The sequence below is a fragment of the Petaurus breviceps genome, unplaced genomic scaffold (assembly GCF_028583685.1).
Source record: "Petaurus breviceps papuanus isolate PSGF00001 unplaced genomic scaffold, PetGlider_PUasm1.0 90654, whole genome shotgun sequence".
Classification (NCBI taxonomy): domain Eukaryota; kingdom Metazoa; phylum Chordata; class Mammalia; order Diprotodontia; family Petauridae; genus Petaurus; species Petaurus breviceps.
The window spans coordinates 6,919,304-6,933,271 of record NW_027187301.1 but is presented as its reverse complement, the minus strand read 5'-3'; the positions used below and the strand labels follow the sequence as shown (position 1 = coordinate 6,933,271).

Sequence of the window (13,968 nt, the reverse complement as noted above, 5' to 3'; positions counted from 1 at the left end):
TATAAGGGATACAAAAAACAAGCTATCTTTTGAAGAGTCTAGTTAGGGAGATAAGACGGGCATTCATGAATCAAGGTAATAAAACTACAAGGAAATCTGCTGCCTGCATAACTAATCAATTCCTCTCCATTCCCAATTGCTTAATGCAATCTTAGTGTCCTAATTTTTTCTTCCCCCAATCTGTTCCCAAATCCAATTCTCCAGATCACTCTTAACTTTCCCATGATTCAAATAATTGCCCTTTTCTACTTCTATTTAATGAGCTTACTATGTGCAATGGTCTAAAACCTGTAGCTTCTTTTGTATCCCTTCAGTCTCTTTGTAGGATGCTCCTGTTCAAAAATTCCCATCTCCATGATCATAATCTAATTGGTTCCATTATCTTTTCTCAGTTCCTTCCATTTGCTTTCCATTGCCTTTCACATCAAGTATAACTTTCTCATTCCTACATTAACCTTCCCCCCACCAACCCTATTCCATTGCCTTTGTCCAGATTTCTTGATTTTCTTCCTATTTCTCTATCTACCCAGTTTATTCTTCTTACTCCCTCCAGCATGCACATTCCCAGGAAATACTGGAAATAAACCCCCCTTCCACCTTCTCAGTCCCAGCCATTACTAATGATCTGTCCTGAAAACTCACATCATTGGTTGCAAAGTTTGCCTTAGGCTTCACACAACATGCTTTATAGCCTTTTAGTTGATAATGCTTCCCCCCAACTTTGAAATAATCTTATATTTACTGTGTATAGGTTTTACATTTATCTCTGCGCATGGTTTTTTTTCTTCTCAGTAGAATGTAAATTCCTTGAGAACAGGAATTGTTGTGGATTTTTTTTTTTTGAGAAGGAAAAGTTTAGTAAAGGAAGATGACAAGTACAAAGTTTAAGATAAGATATGCAAATGGAAATAACCTAGTATGCAGGGCTAGAGAAACAGATTTAGGAATCTGGTCATGTTAGAAGCTATGGGAGGGGATGGACTATTTGGTAATGGGAAGGGGTCAAAAGAACCAAAAGTGAAAAGAGAACTGAATCAGAAAGAAGTTAGCAGTTTAGAGATGGGAAGAGGAACCAGAGCAAAAGACAGAAGCTCAGAGAGAACAGTAAGAGAAAAGAATAAGGAAAACAGAGGAAGCAAAGAAGGAGAAGATAAGTATATATGTCAAATGGTTAGGATGACAAAGAAAAGATCATTGTATCAGGTCAGAAAAATTTTGCTCATGGATCAACTTAGAGGATACAATTTCATATAATAATGGGTGGAAATAGGGAGATGTGGAGGGGGAATGGGCAGTAAGGACCTTGAGGCAATTTGAGAAATTTAGCTGTCAATAGGGCAACATTAGACTGTTGTTAGTAGGGGTTGTGGGGTCAAGTAAAAGATTAAAATATTGGACAATGGAATGGGAAATGTGTTAGCAGAAGGGAACGAATGAGGAACTAGCAATTGAAGATATGGGGGTGTGTATAGGAGTTAGGTCTTTCTGGTTGTAGGGGGAGACTAAAAAGAGAGTTTTAGAGAAAAGGAAAGAAAAGATATTTTCCCCTTTGAAAACAGAGAGAAGGCGGAGAGAATGTAAAGAAATGACACAGCTATGCATCCTCTGATGGAAGGCTCCTTAGGCCTCTGGGGCTTTTTACTCAAATAGAGTGTTATCCCTCTTTGAGGCTACCTATTCACAGAGTTATTTCAGCTTTTTTGTTAGTCAAATGTACAGCAGAACACAGTCAGCACAGAAAAGATCCCATAGGTTAAAGTCTTTCTTTCTTACTATATTTTTATTCCTTAAGGGAAATTGTTTAAATTGGACTGCAATGTCATTGGAAAGGCATTAATAATTGGGATCAAATGATGGGGTTGATTACTTAAAGGTCCAAGAGAGGATAGATATTGGGCCCAGTGTGAGAAGCAACATTGCATAACAGGGATACAATGCTAGCCTTGGAATAAGGAAAACCCAGGTTCAAATCCTATGTCCTGATGTTTACTAACTGTGTGACTAGAAGCAAGTCACACTGGGCCTCAGTTTCCTCATTTGTAAAGTGGAAATAATAATATCATTCACACCCACCCCATAGGGTTGCTGTATATATCATATGAGATCATATATATATAAAATGCTTTGTAAACCTTATGCCTACATAAGCATGAATGAATGAAGAAGCATCTGAGTGTTTACTATGTGCCAAACACTATAATAAACATCATCTATTATTATTCTCACCCATTCTTATTTTTCTAATTCTAACTGAGGCAAAAGGGGATTTTCAGTTTGCGACAGTCTATATTTCCAGGACATGCAAGTAGGTATTGTGAGTACAAACAGGGAAAAGTCTTGTATTTGGAGGTGAGAACATGGCTTAGCACCACCCTGAGGGATGTTTCCCAGGATTTCCGATTCAAAAAATAACAGGATATCTGGTCAGAAAGAGACATCAAGAGATCATCCAAGCCCACCATCCTGTAGCACAGAGGGATATACCTAACTCATTTCAGAGAGACACTTCCAGGAAATATGCCTTAAACAGCATAAGCAAAGGCACGGGGGTTTCCACAACATAATAGAAAATATCAGCAACCCTGATAATCAGGAAATTGCCATAATTTCTAGCTTAACTCCTTCTGTCCCCATACACAAAACCCTCTGTATTCTAGCAATCAATAAATTCAGTGTCCTCTGAGGCCATTGAACCTAGCACCCTAATCCATTTGGGAAAAATGTAGAAATTGGGGGTGACCCAGGGCCCCAAAGGAAGCTAAGATTAACTAAGTCCATTCTTCCCTCAGTGATTTTGCTTACATGGTTCCTAGAAGATTCTCCCCACCCTTGGTAGGATCATAGATTTAGAGCTGAAAGAAACCTTTAAAGATTGTTCAGTTCAGCTTTCCTGTTTCATAGGTGAGGAAACTGAGGCCCAGACAGGATAAGTGACTTGCCTAAAGTCACCCAGTCTTTAAGTGGCAGGGTTGGAATTTAAATCCAGATCCTCTAACTTCAAATCCAGGTTTCTTCAGTCACACCATCTTTCAAAGTCCAGTAGAAGGTCCACTTAACTCCATAAAAATTTCTCTGACCATCCTAGCCCATGGCAGCAAGTTAAATGAGAATATTAGGAATCAGAGGACTTGAGTCTGAATTCTCAGTGTGCCATTTTACTATTCCCTGCATGGCCTTGGGTAAGTCATTTATTTCCCTTTTCTAAACCTCACTTTCCTCAATATTCATTTTATATATTTATATTCATAAAAGCAGAGGTAAAATGGAGGAGCTAGATGACATGGGTTTTAATGTCCTTTCCAACTCTAAGATCTATGATCCCCTAAGGAGTGGTCAAGATGACCCTGCGGCTCTGAATCCAAAATTAGTTTTCTGATGCTGTCCCTAAACCCTGCACTACTCCTTGAACATTTAGTTTTGTATGTGTCCGTCTCTCTAACTAATTTTTGTGTGTCCTTAAGGAAGGGACTATCATTTATACTTCTTTATATCCCTGGCACCTAGCTCAGAGCATTTCTCATGGTGGGCTTTGATAATGATGGTGGGCTTTGATAATGATGGTAGATATTTAGCTGCCATCTTCTGTGCTGTAATCATAAAAGAGAGATAAATTATTATGCCCCATTGATCTATTGGTCTTCTCCTTCCCAAATTAAATTGCCCTAACTCCCATTTCTTCTCCATATTTTTTTGGGGGGGCGGGGGGAAGAAGGGAATCTTAAAATAGCTTTTGGAAAGGTATGGGCAAACCCAGATTTTTTCTGTCAGAACCAATCCAATCATATGTGCTAGCTATGTGCTAATCTCCCCCAGGAAAGTCACTCCTACCACAGCATGTACGCACCCAGGACCCCAGTCAGGTACCACCCTCCTATTCAGGATTCACTCACCCCAACCCTAAGGGAGTCCTTTCCCCCAGAACCTATCAGTAACAACCTAGAAGAAAGGGGACACTTAAGGACAACTGTCCCATGATTCATGGCCTATAAACTAGTAAATGTTTCACAACTGGCTCTCCAGAACACGTTTTAAAGTCTAATCTGCATTATTAACATTTTCTCCAACACTTTCTTAATTCTAAACAAGCACCAAAGCTATAAATCAAGCCCTAATCAAGTCGAATTCCAAGGTGTAAATATTCACATTGAAAATTTAACAATTGGGGGCAGCTAGATGGGGCAGTGAATAGAGCACCACCCTGGAGTCAGGAGGACCTGAGTTCAAATCTGACCTCAGACACTTAACACACACACACACAAAAAAAAAAACTAGCCGTGTGACCTTGGGCAAGTCACTTAACTCCAATTGCCCTACCTTCCCCCCTCCAAAAAGCAAAAAAAAAAAAAATTAACAATTGGCTCTTGGGACCTAGTCGGAGCTAGCTCCAAAACACCCCTAGCTATAGCCCAAAGCCCCTCCAAGTCACCATCCCAACTGTGTCTCATAAGCCTCTCCACATGCTAATTGCATCCCACAGACTTAGAACTGATAGGAAACTGAGACAATAATTATAGAGGCTTAAAGAGGGTTGGGAAGACTCCCTTCTTTGAGAAGCCCAACCACTACCCCTCTACCTTAGGACTTTAGACACCTTCAGCAAACCACTGAGTACAGAGAACACAAACAGATCCAATCAATATTTTAATAATTTCTCCCCACCTCCAACCCTATCAAGGGCTGTTCTTTTGTAAGGAAGGAAGAGGCTCAGGCTGGATTTCATAAATTTATTTTATTTAACATGTTGATAACTGTATTTCAGCATAATCAGTATCCTTTGTAATCCTATCTATTTTGTTTTGTACAATTGAAAACATGAATTCTGGGGAGGGGAGTCCATAGGCTCTACCTAGTTCTTGGAAACCTCAACCCAAGAAAGGTGAAGACCCCTTGCCAGGGTACCTGATTGCGTACTTGCTGCCTGAGGACATTCTCAACCAGCTCAACTGCTTTGGAGATATAAAGCCAGCCAGGGTTTCCTCGGTTCCTGTCTTTTTTGCTGATACATTCACCCAATAAACTGACAAGCCAAGAAATGGGCACACTTGTCACAATCTAGAAGGATCACAGGAGCACAGATCCAGAACCATAAGGGACCTCAGAGGCCATCTAGTTGAACTCCCTCATTTCACAGATGAGGAAACTGAGGTCTAGGGAGTTTAAGTGACTTTCCCAAAGTCACCTAGGTAGTAATAAGTGGCAGAAGCAGGATTCATACTCGGGTCCTCTTGACTCCAGAACAGCTAGTATCACTCCATTTTCTGACTGGGTTCTGCTCTTCCCCTCTTGGGACTTTTCTCCTGTTTCTGCTTCCCATTGGGTGTGGAGACTGGCTTCCCCTTGGGCACCCGATACTTGCTCTTTTGATAGTAGAACAGGTTCCTCTGGAAAAACCGGGGAATGTTGCCCTGATATAGTAGGACTGCCACAGCCATCCCTGGAAAAAAGAGAAGATTTTATGAGTAGTCTAGGGAAGCCTGTAAACTCACTGTTCAGCTTGACTTAAAAGCACTGCACCCATGCAGGCCTCCCTCCAGAGACTCCCTGGGGCATGGAAAGGACCTGGGATCCTCAAAGTCTAATTAAGCCAAAAGACCACAAGCCCTGGGATGCCCAGCCAGGCTCAGAAGTTTCCAATGATGGACTGGAATGACCAACCCAGCTCAATTTGGAGAGGTTCATTAACAGGTTGGGCACCAGAAGAGAAATGTTTTTGGTCAAAGAGATCACAAAAACCATCTGCAAAGGCATAGAGAGATTACCATTACTGTCTGCAGCGATAGAGAACCCACATAGATGATCACAGATCTGTCCTGAAGATACTGATAAATGCATCAGAGAATTACTGACCAAGAGCTGAAGGCTGTCTTCAGGCCATCTAATCCAATCCCCTCATTTCACTGATGAGGACACTGAGGCCTAGGGAGATTAAATGACTTGTCCACAGTCCCACAGGTAGTTAGCATGGTATTAGGCCTTCCTCAGTAGGAGTTTCCAAGGTCTCAGCATACCTTACATGGCTTTACTTTCCCATGAGTTAGGTCTAAATAGATAGATACATAGATAGATACAGATACATAGATACATACACAGATACACAGATAGATACACAGATAGATAGATGCATACATACACAGATAGATATATAGATACATAGATACATAGATAGATAGATAGATAGATAGATAGATAGATAGATAGATAGATAGATAGATAGATAGATAGGAGATATTTTTTTTGAGGGGGGAAGGCAGGGCAATTGGGGTTAATTGACTTGCCCAAGGTCACATGACTAGTGTCAAATGACTGAGGCTGGATTTGAACTTGGGTCCTCTTGCCTCCAGGGTCAGTGCTGTGTTCACTGCTCCACCTAGCTGCCTCATTAGGTCTATATTTCAATACTTCAAACTATTACTCAATATTCAGTTTGAGTCATTCCATTGTATTCCTTATTCATTTACTAAATAGTTAAAATAGGGAAAGGTGGTGAAATTATTACTCTAAATAAGGTGCTGATCATCCATGTGCCTTTGGCTGTCCATGACCCAGTGAACCCAAAGTTTTAAAAGGTAACAGCTTGTTGAACTTAAAATATATACATATACACATATATAGTCATTATATACACTTATATGTAATATACAGTCATCATATATACTGATGTACACATATAGTCATCATATATATTGATATGTGAACTTACATATTTACATATTCATATGGCTATATATATAGCCATATACTTACATATGAACTTGTATATATGTTTTATATAGTCATTATAAATACTTATACAATTACATAGTCATACGTACTTAAATATGGATTTGCATATGTATACTTACACATATTTATAGTCATTATCTATATACGTGAATTTGTATGTATATTTACATCTATGAACATATGTTTATTTACATAGGTCATGTATTAATTTTATGTATGTTTGCATATATTTGTTTTTATCACCACTGTATAAACATATATGTAAATGTGTGTATATATTTATATTATAGTCATTATGAACATGTGAACTTATATATAACATATTTATTTATAGTCACAGTATACATTATTATATGAACTTATATACATACATATATGTATGTTTTATTTTCTTTTATATATACATATATGAACCCATATGCACATATATAGAAATCTTAAATATCATCTGCCCTAAAGTATCTCTTACTACAAGATCATAGACTCATTCTGTTATTATGCTGGGTTTGGAATCAGAGGATTTGGGTTCAAATCCTGACTCTGCCACTTACTATCTGAGTGACCTTGGCAAATGACTTCATCTCTTCAGACCTCAGTGTCCTCATCTGTAAGTAATAATGGCAACAATGATGATAACTAACATTTCTATGACACTTTAATGTTTACAAAGTGCTATATAAACATTATCTCGTACTCATAATGACCTTGTGAAATAGGCACCATTATTATCTCCATTTTATAGATGGGGAAACTGAGGTAGACAGAGGAACTTGCCCAGGGCCAGACGGCCTATAAATTCCTGAAGTTGGATTTGAACTCAGGTCTTCCTGAGTCCAGATCTAGAGCTCTATATCCACAGTACCACCTAGTAACTGGACCACATGGCCTTTAAAATTGCTTCCAGCTCTAAACTTGTGACCCTCACATTGTCAACTTTATCCTAAACAGATCCAAACCTATAGACTTCATAAAGTGTGTAAAACGGACCCTTGAGGCCCCTTAAGTTTCTCTTACCTGCAAGAGGGCCCAAGCAGTAGACCTGCGTGTAATCCAGCAAAGTATTTCCAGAGCAGTGAAAAGTCACAGAGGATGCTAGGGCAGGGTTGAAGAAGGCAGAAGTGAACGGGCCAGCTGTGGAAAGAATAATCCAGAGTGACAGGGCTTGGTTGGTTTTAAAGCAGCCTCTCCAGGATAGTGTCTCACAGAATCCCCAGGCTGAAAGTGCCCCTCCCTGCTGCTCCATTTTAACTAACTCCTAAATATCCTTTCAGACAATGGGCTCCATCGTGATTTCACAGCTTCTTCCAGGGACGATGGCATTAAGGTCATGCCTACAAAGAGCTGGCCGAGGTCTCTCTAGTGAACCTCATCCACCTCCCGTAGTCCTGTCTGGAGAGTTAGCAGGAAGAGGGGAAATGTGGACCTTTGTTCCACATGTACCATACTGGGCCACATCAATGTTGTAATTTCTCACATCAATCAATAGATAACTCAACAGAACAACCTTCGTGCTGAGGTACCCAGCTCTACTAAACAGTCTGAGAAATCCTGGTTCCTTTCTCACTTGGTCCTTCTCCCTTTTTTCTGCAATACAAGAAACTAGAAAGAAAAATTTTTGAATACACAACGTTAAAAGCCACCAGCCTATTTCAGTGTATCTCCAAATCTACAGTCTAAAAGGAAGTTAGATTTCTTAGCCTTTGAAGGCTGTTCTCTGATTTTTTCCCTGAGAAGTTCTAAGAGGAGCAGAGTTAGGAATTCCAACCTTTCTTTCCCATATAAAACTGTCCTAACCTTTAGAAGGGCAGCATGACGGTTATACATGACATAATAGCGAGAGTGGGGGAATTTGAAATTTGGAAGCCTGTGTTTAAAATGCTATGGCAGACATTTACATCAACTCTAACAGACTTGATTTCATCTTCTGTAAAATGGGGTGAAAGAGGGTGTGTTTACAAAAAGCACTGTGCAAATACTGACAGAGTATAGAAGCATGAGTTTTTGAATTATCCTCTCAGCCCACACAATTAGCAAGCAATGAATGACTGATCTAGATTTGTCCTCACCGTGGTGATGTATTCAGGATTGAATTTTTCGGAAAGGGCTAGTGGCCTTGGGCTCATCCTTCCACTCTCTTTCGTATTTTATAATACTATGGATACCTTTGCTATTAGACCATAATTTAAATGGATAACCTTATCAGAAAGAGGCTAATTAATCTAATACTCTCACTTTGGGGAAAGTTGTGTTCCTGCTTCACAGAGACTGAAAGAACACTAGGTATAGCGTCTGAAGGGACCCAAACACTCGGCTTACTAGGTACATAACCTTGGGCAAAGCATTTAACCTCTGTGGATTTCAGTTTCCTTACCTGTAAAAAGGGGATAATTTTTGTACATTACATGCCTACTTCACAGAGTTATTGTGGAAAAGGCATTCTGCAAACCATAAAGCATTGTAAAAAGACTAGTTATTTATTTTGTAGGGGCCATAAAGTCCTATAAAAAGACTAGTTATTTATTTTGTAGGGGCCATAAAGTCCTGTAAAAAGACTAGTTATTTTGTAGGGGTAGTCCCCTTTAACAGTACAAGGCAGCTAGCTGGTAGTATAGTCAATAGTGTTGCACCTGGAATCAGGAAGTCTTGAGTTCAAATCCAACCTTAGATGCTAGCTGGGTGATCCTGGGTAAATCACTTAACCTTTGTCTGCCCAAGTTTCTTCATTTATAAAATGGGGATAATAGTAGCATCTACCTCCCTTGGTTGTTATGAGGATCAGGTGAGACAGTTGATTTGGAAAGCATTTTTCAAATCCGAAAGCACTATATAAAACGTTAGTTATGATGATGATGATAATTCATTATAGTAATAAAGGTTAACATTTATTTAGTGCTTACTGTATGCCAGGCACTACTAAGGGCTTTACAATAATTATCTCATTTGATCCTTACAACAACCCTGTGGAGTAAGGGTGGAGAGGGGGTAGTTGCTATTATTATCCTTATTCTACAGATGAGGAAACTGAGGCAGAAGTTAAGTGATTTGCACATGTATAGTGTCTGAGGCTACATTTGAACTCAGGACTTTCTGATTCCAGACCCAGTGCACTATCTACTATGCCACCTAAAAAGGTAAATTAGTGAGCTGGCTCTGTGTGTGTGTGCACACATACATATACACATAGAGATGTGTGTGTATATATGTGCATGTATATGTATATACGCATATAGCTATATAGATATGCACATGTGTGGGTATACATATATACACGTGTGTATACATGCCTTAAACCCAATTCACTCTGACTCTCATTCTTTGGTCAACAATAGGTCCCTGCCCAAGCACCACTTAATAGTTATTTTTTGGGTCAGAATGACTCAGAGTGAATGCAAATAGTAATTGTTTCTTTCAGCCAGCAACCCTGAGGGTCTTCCCCTCCCAGTTATTTTTTTTTTTTATTATGGGCGTTGTCTCAATCAAAGTGAGAACTTTGAAAGACCTCAGCTTAAAAAGGTCAGGGTCCCCCACTGCATCCTGGGCCTTCTCCAATTGTCCTGATGAATATCTGGCCACTGGATCCAGATGGCTCTGGAGGAGAAAATGAGGCTGGTAACTTTGCACAGCCCTCCCTCACTCAAATCCAATTCAACTGCAAGTCATGGCATGGTCCTGATGTCATGGTCCTTTTTAAGAACAAAGGACAAACCACACAACATATATATGCATGTGCGTGTGCATGTGTGTGTGTGTGTAAAAATTTACCATCAAGATCCTTTAAATAGAAGCCTTCCTACTGAATTTGGATTTATTGATATATTTAGAAGAGAAAATTAAAGTTATATTAGAATCTACTGTCTATAGAATGTCAATTGGAAGTGAGACAAGTCACCTACCATATCAAAGGATGGGCCTACAGGATTATAGATGGTCATAGATCTACAACTAGAAGATACCTTTGGATACCACCTAGTTTGACCCCCTCATTTTACAGATGGGAAGACTGAGGCCCGGAGAGTAAAGGGACTTGTCCAAAGTCACACAGGTAGTAAGCAGCAGAAATGGAATTTGAATTCTGACACTATTTGAACTAGACACCAAGTCTAGCACTCTCCATTCTACCACAATGACACTGTGCTATCTTATTATTAATAAGCTAGTAATTAATTCTGTATTTATTTTTTCTAGCCCCTAAACCAGGTAGCTCTACCTTAGCTCCCATTGTTTTCCCCTATCCCTCAGAGTTATCCCCACCATCCTTCCTACTTGTTATGACGCTGTAATACTACTGTCTGATTTCCTTTTCCTGCTCACCCTGGCCCCCAAAGTATGGTCTGACTTTTTAATTAAATTGAATAAAAAATTCATTTGATCTGGAGGATTTCATGACATCACTGGAGGTAACTGAATCATTCTGACATATTCTGAAGCTAGGACTAGGAGCTAAATGAATGTAAGAACTGGTTCTTAGCTCCCTCTCCCAAATAGCAAACCAAAGCCCAATAATTTCAAAGATTCCCTGACCTTTTTCTGATTCTCCCCATCCCACCCCACTATAGATACACATACCACTCCCAATACCTCTTGGTCCCTAGCATTATGCCCAAGAAAACAATATAAAGCAAATGACTAACCAAAAAACAACTGAAATTCTCTTATTTCTTAAGACACACTCTGCTTGACTTTCATCAGACTAGCTGTCTGATTTCTATCAAGTACTGACAATTCAAATGAGTGCTTCTTTTCTCTCCAGTAATATAACATTGCTTCAAGGGATAACCCTCCTTCCCAGACTCTCAAGGAGAAAATTCTCTCACCTGTATAAGTCAAGATGGTGACAATGAGAGCCACAGATGTCACCCTGTAGATTAAAAGACTGTGCTGAAATAGGAGGAGAGTTGAATGGAAGAAGAAAGAACAGGTGGCTTCCACCAAGGTGCCCTGGCCCACTGATGTCCGGAGGGAGGAGCTGCAATCTCTGGCAATCAAATTCTGGATTAGATGGAAATCTGTCAACTCCCAGGACCAATAGAAATTGGTCAAAATGTAGCTGGCCTTCATCCCTACAAAATGAGCCAACAGCTTGACAGCTGTAGTCAACAGAGAGGACTCTACCATCAAGAACTCCTGGATGGACACGGCTGGGTTGGCTGATGCACCATCAAAAGACATTCCATGGACCAAATAGAGCAGGAAGAGAAGAGTTAGGACCACATCTGGGCCAAAGCCACCTCCCCAGGGCCCGATCTCCATTAACATCCTTAGTTCTAGGCAACATGCACACAACTGAAAGGCACTTGCCAGCTCCCCAGCAAAGCTGCTATAGATTTTCTGGGGGAGAAACATCTTGGAAACTCTTCTGGCCCCTTCACAGAGGGTCACAATAATAAAGAAGAAGGAAAGCGAGACATTCAAACCAGCCATCCAGGAATCTTCACTAGGGAGAAGCAAGGGAGTGTCTAGACTGTACTACACAGGAAATCAGGTCAGAAAACCCCACCTCTTTTAACATGGAGGTGGGTATTAAGTTAACGTGGCAAAAACGAACATTCCGGTCCTTGAGGTCAAGGAAGCTGAAGGGAAAATTCACATATGGCAGGAGGTAGGCAATGCACACCCCAAGAATTATATTCCCTTATCTATAATCCCACCAGCCACTTAATCTTCAAAAACTTCCTTCTTGTTTAACTAAAATGTTCCAGCAATAAAGCTACCTACCTGTCAGAGAGGCATACACAAACATAGGCTACCCAGAGGACTGCTGGTGAGTCACACCATGGTAACTGTCTACTTTTTCTTGTGTTGATGTGGGAAGATCAGAGAGGGTTTGCTCAAAGCATCATACATCCAAAGCTTGGGGTTTATTGCAGATACTCATGGTCCTTTCATTCGTTTTCTGACTCCTAGACTGTGACTCACCTGACCCTTCCTGAAATGCTGAGAGTAGGTTTTTGACACATACTGATGTTAGTGAATACTAGCTTTATGGAAGGTGGTATAGGAACTCTTTCATAACCTTGAACTCCTGTTCATTCTATTCTAAAAAGCCACAATAAAACCATGCCTCGATGTTTAAAAAAAAAAAAGCTGCTCATAGCAGCTCATAGCTGCTTGTAGCCTATAATGCACTTTTCTCACAACAACCTACTAAGGTAGGTGGTGTGTGTCTTTTCATTCTTATTTTACAGATGATAAAACCGAGGCTAAGCAACATGCCAATGACCCTTTTAAATATATAAACTTGTTACATTTCTAGAGAAAATACTCAAAGTACATTCAAATTTTAAAATGATTGGTGTCTGTAATAGTAATGGAATATAAAGATCCCCCTGTATTGGCTTGGTTTTTGGTGTTAAAACCCAGAGCTTGTTAATCCCACTTGTGGGATGGACTTGTTGACGTGAAAAGAGAGGGCTGGACTGGGAGGAGCTGGTGACGTAAATTTGGAGAGACATAAGAGAGAGGCAGAAGAACTCTTTGGAAGCAGCACCTTTGGAGGCAGGGAGAGATGGAGAGGATTGCTGAGAACCACTTTGAATTGCCCAGGACTTGAGAGCTGCCAAGGACAGAGGAGACATGGCTGTTTTGTTGGTACTTTGTCTGTTTTGATGTTGTTTTGCCAGATTTGTCCACTGGTGAAAGACAGTTCTGTTATTGCAGAAGTCTTGGAACGTTGCTGTTGATTCAGAGCTCCAAAGACTGTTCTGCAGACAGAGAGTGAATTAATGAAGAGACTGGCAATGTATCTTGTGGCCTTGCTAAACTTTGTCTCCCCAGGAACAAAGATTGCTGAGAACTTGCCTCATGTCAAGATGAAGAAAAGACCTCCATTTGGGTATTAAGTGCTGTGCTTAAGCTTGTTGTAACTCTGGGGTAGATTCAATTGTGATCCAAGGGTGGGGAACTTTTGACCTTTTTGTGTTCTATGATTGAACAAATGAATGTACTTTACTTATGATTGGAAACTAATCTCCATTTGAGAAGAGGAGCTTTGTGATGGACTAAATGAAAGTACAGCCTAGGGGTGGAGTTGTATTTAGAACAGGGACTTTGTAATTGATTAAATGAAAGTAATGTCCTTGGGCGGGGTAGTACTTGATTAAATCAGGTAGTACTTTGAGATTATTGAATCTTTGAATGATTTTGAATTTTGAATGATGCCATATTTTGATCTTCTCTGTTCTTAATTTTTCACTGAATAAAATGGAGAGCACCTATGCTGGTATTTTGAACCTTAGGAAGTTGCCT

General features: G+C 40.0%; 1 protein-coding gene across 1 annotated transcript; it reads right to left on the bottom strand.

The window, feature by feature from the left end:
- Window positions 1-4,498: 4,498 nt before the first annotated feature.
- LOC138143757 (aquaporin-12-like) lies at window positions 4,499-13,824 on the bottom strand. The gene is made up of 3 exons (XM_069065036.1): window positions 11,538-13,824; window positions 7,738-7,854; window positions 4,499-5,434 (listed from the first exon to the last, which is right to left on the bottom strand). Exons 1-3 carry the CDS (start codon window positions 12,142-12,144, stop codon window positions 5,247-5,249), a joined length of 912 nt encoding a protein of 303 aa, XP_068921137.1. The 5' UTR covers window positions 12,145-13,824; the 3' UTR covers window positions 4,499-5,246.
- Window positions 13,825-13,968: the final 144 nt, after the last annotated feature.

Bases quoted from the DNA above. Each gene is read 5' to 3' on its own strand.
- LOC138143757 (XM_069065036.1), bottom strand. From the start codon at position 12,144: ATGGCTGGTTTGAATGTCTCGCTTTCCTTCTTCTTTATTATTGTGACC. The intron at 7,855-11,537 runs GTGAGAGAATTT...TTCTTTCCACAG, and splicing joins CACCATCTTGACTTATACAG to CTGGCCCGTTCACTTCTGCC. The intron at 5,435-7,737 runs GTAAGAGAAACT...TCTTTTTTCCAG, and splicing joins CTGCTTGGGCCCTCTTGCAG to GGATGGCTGTGGCAGTCCTA.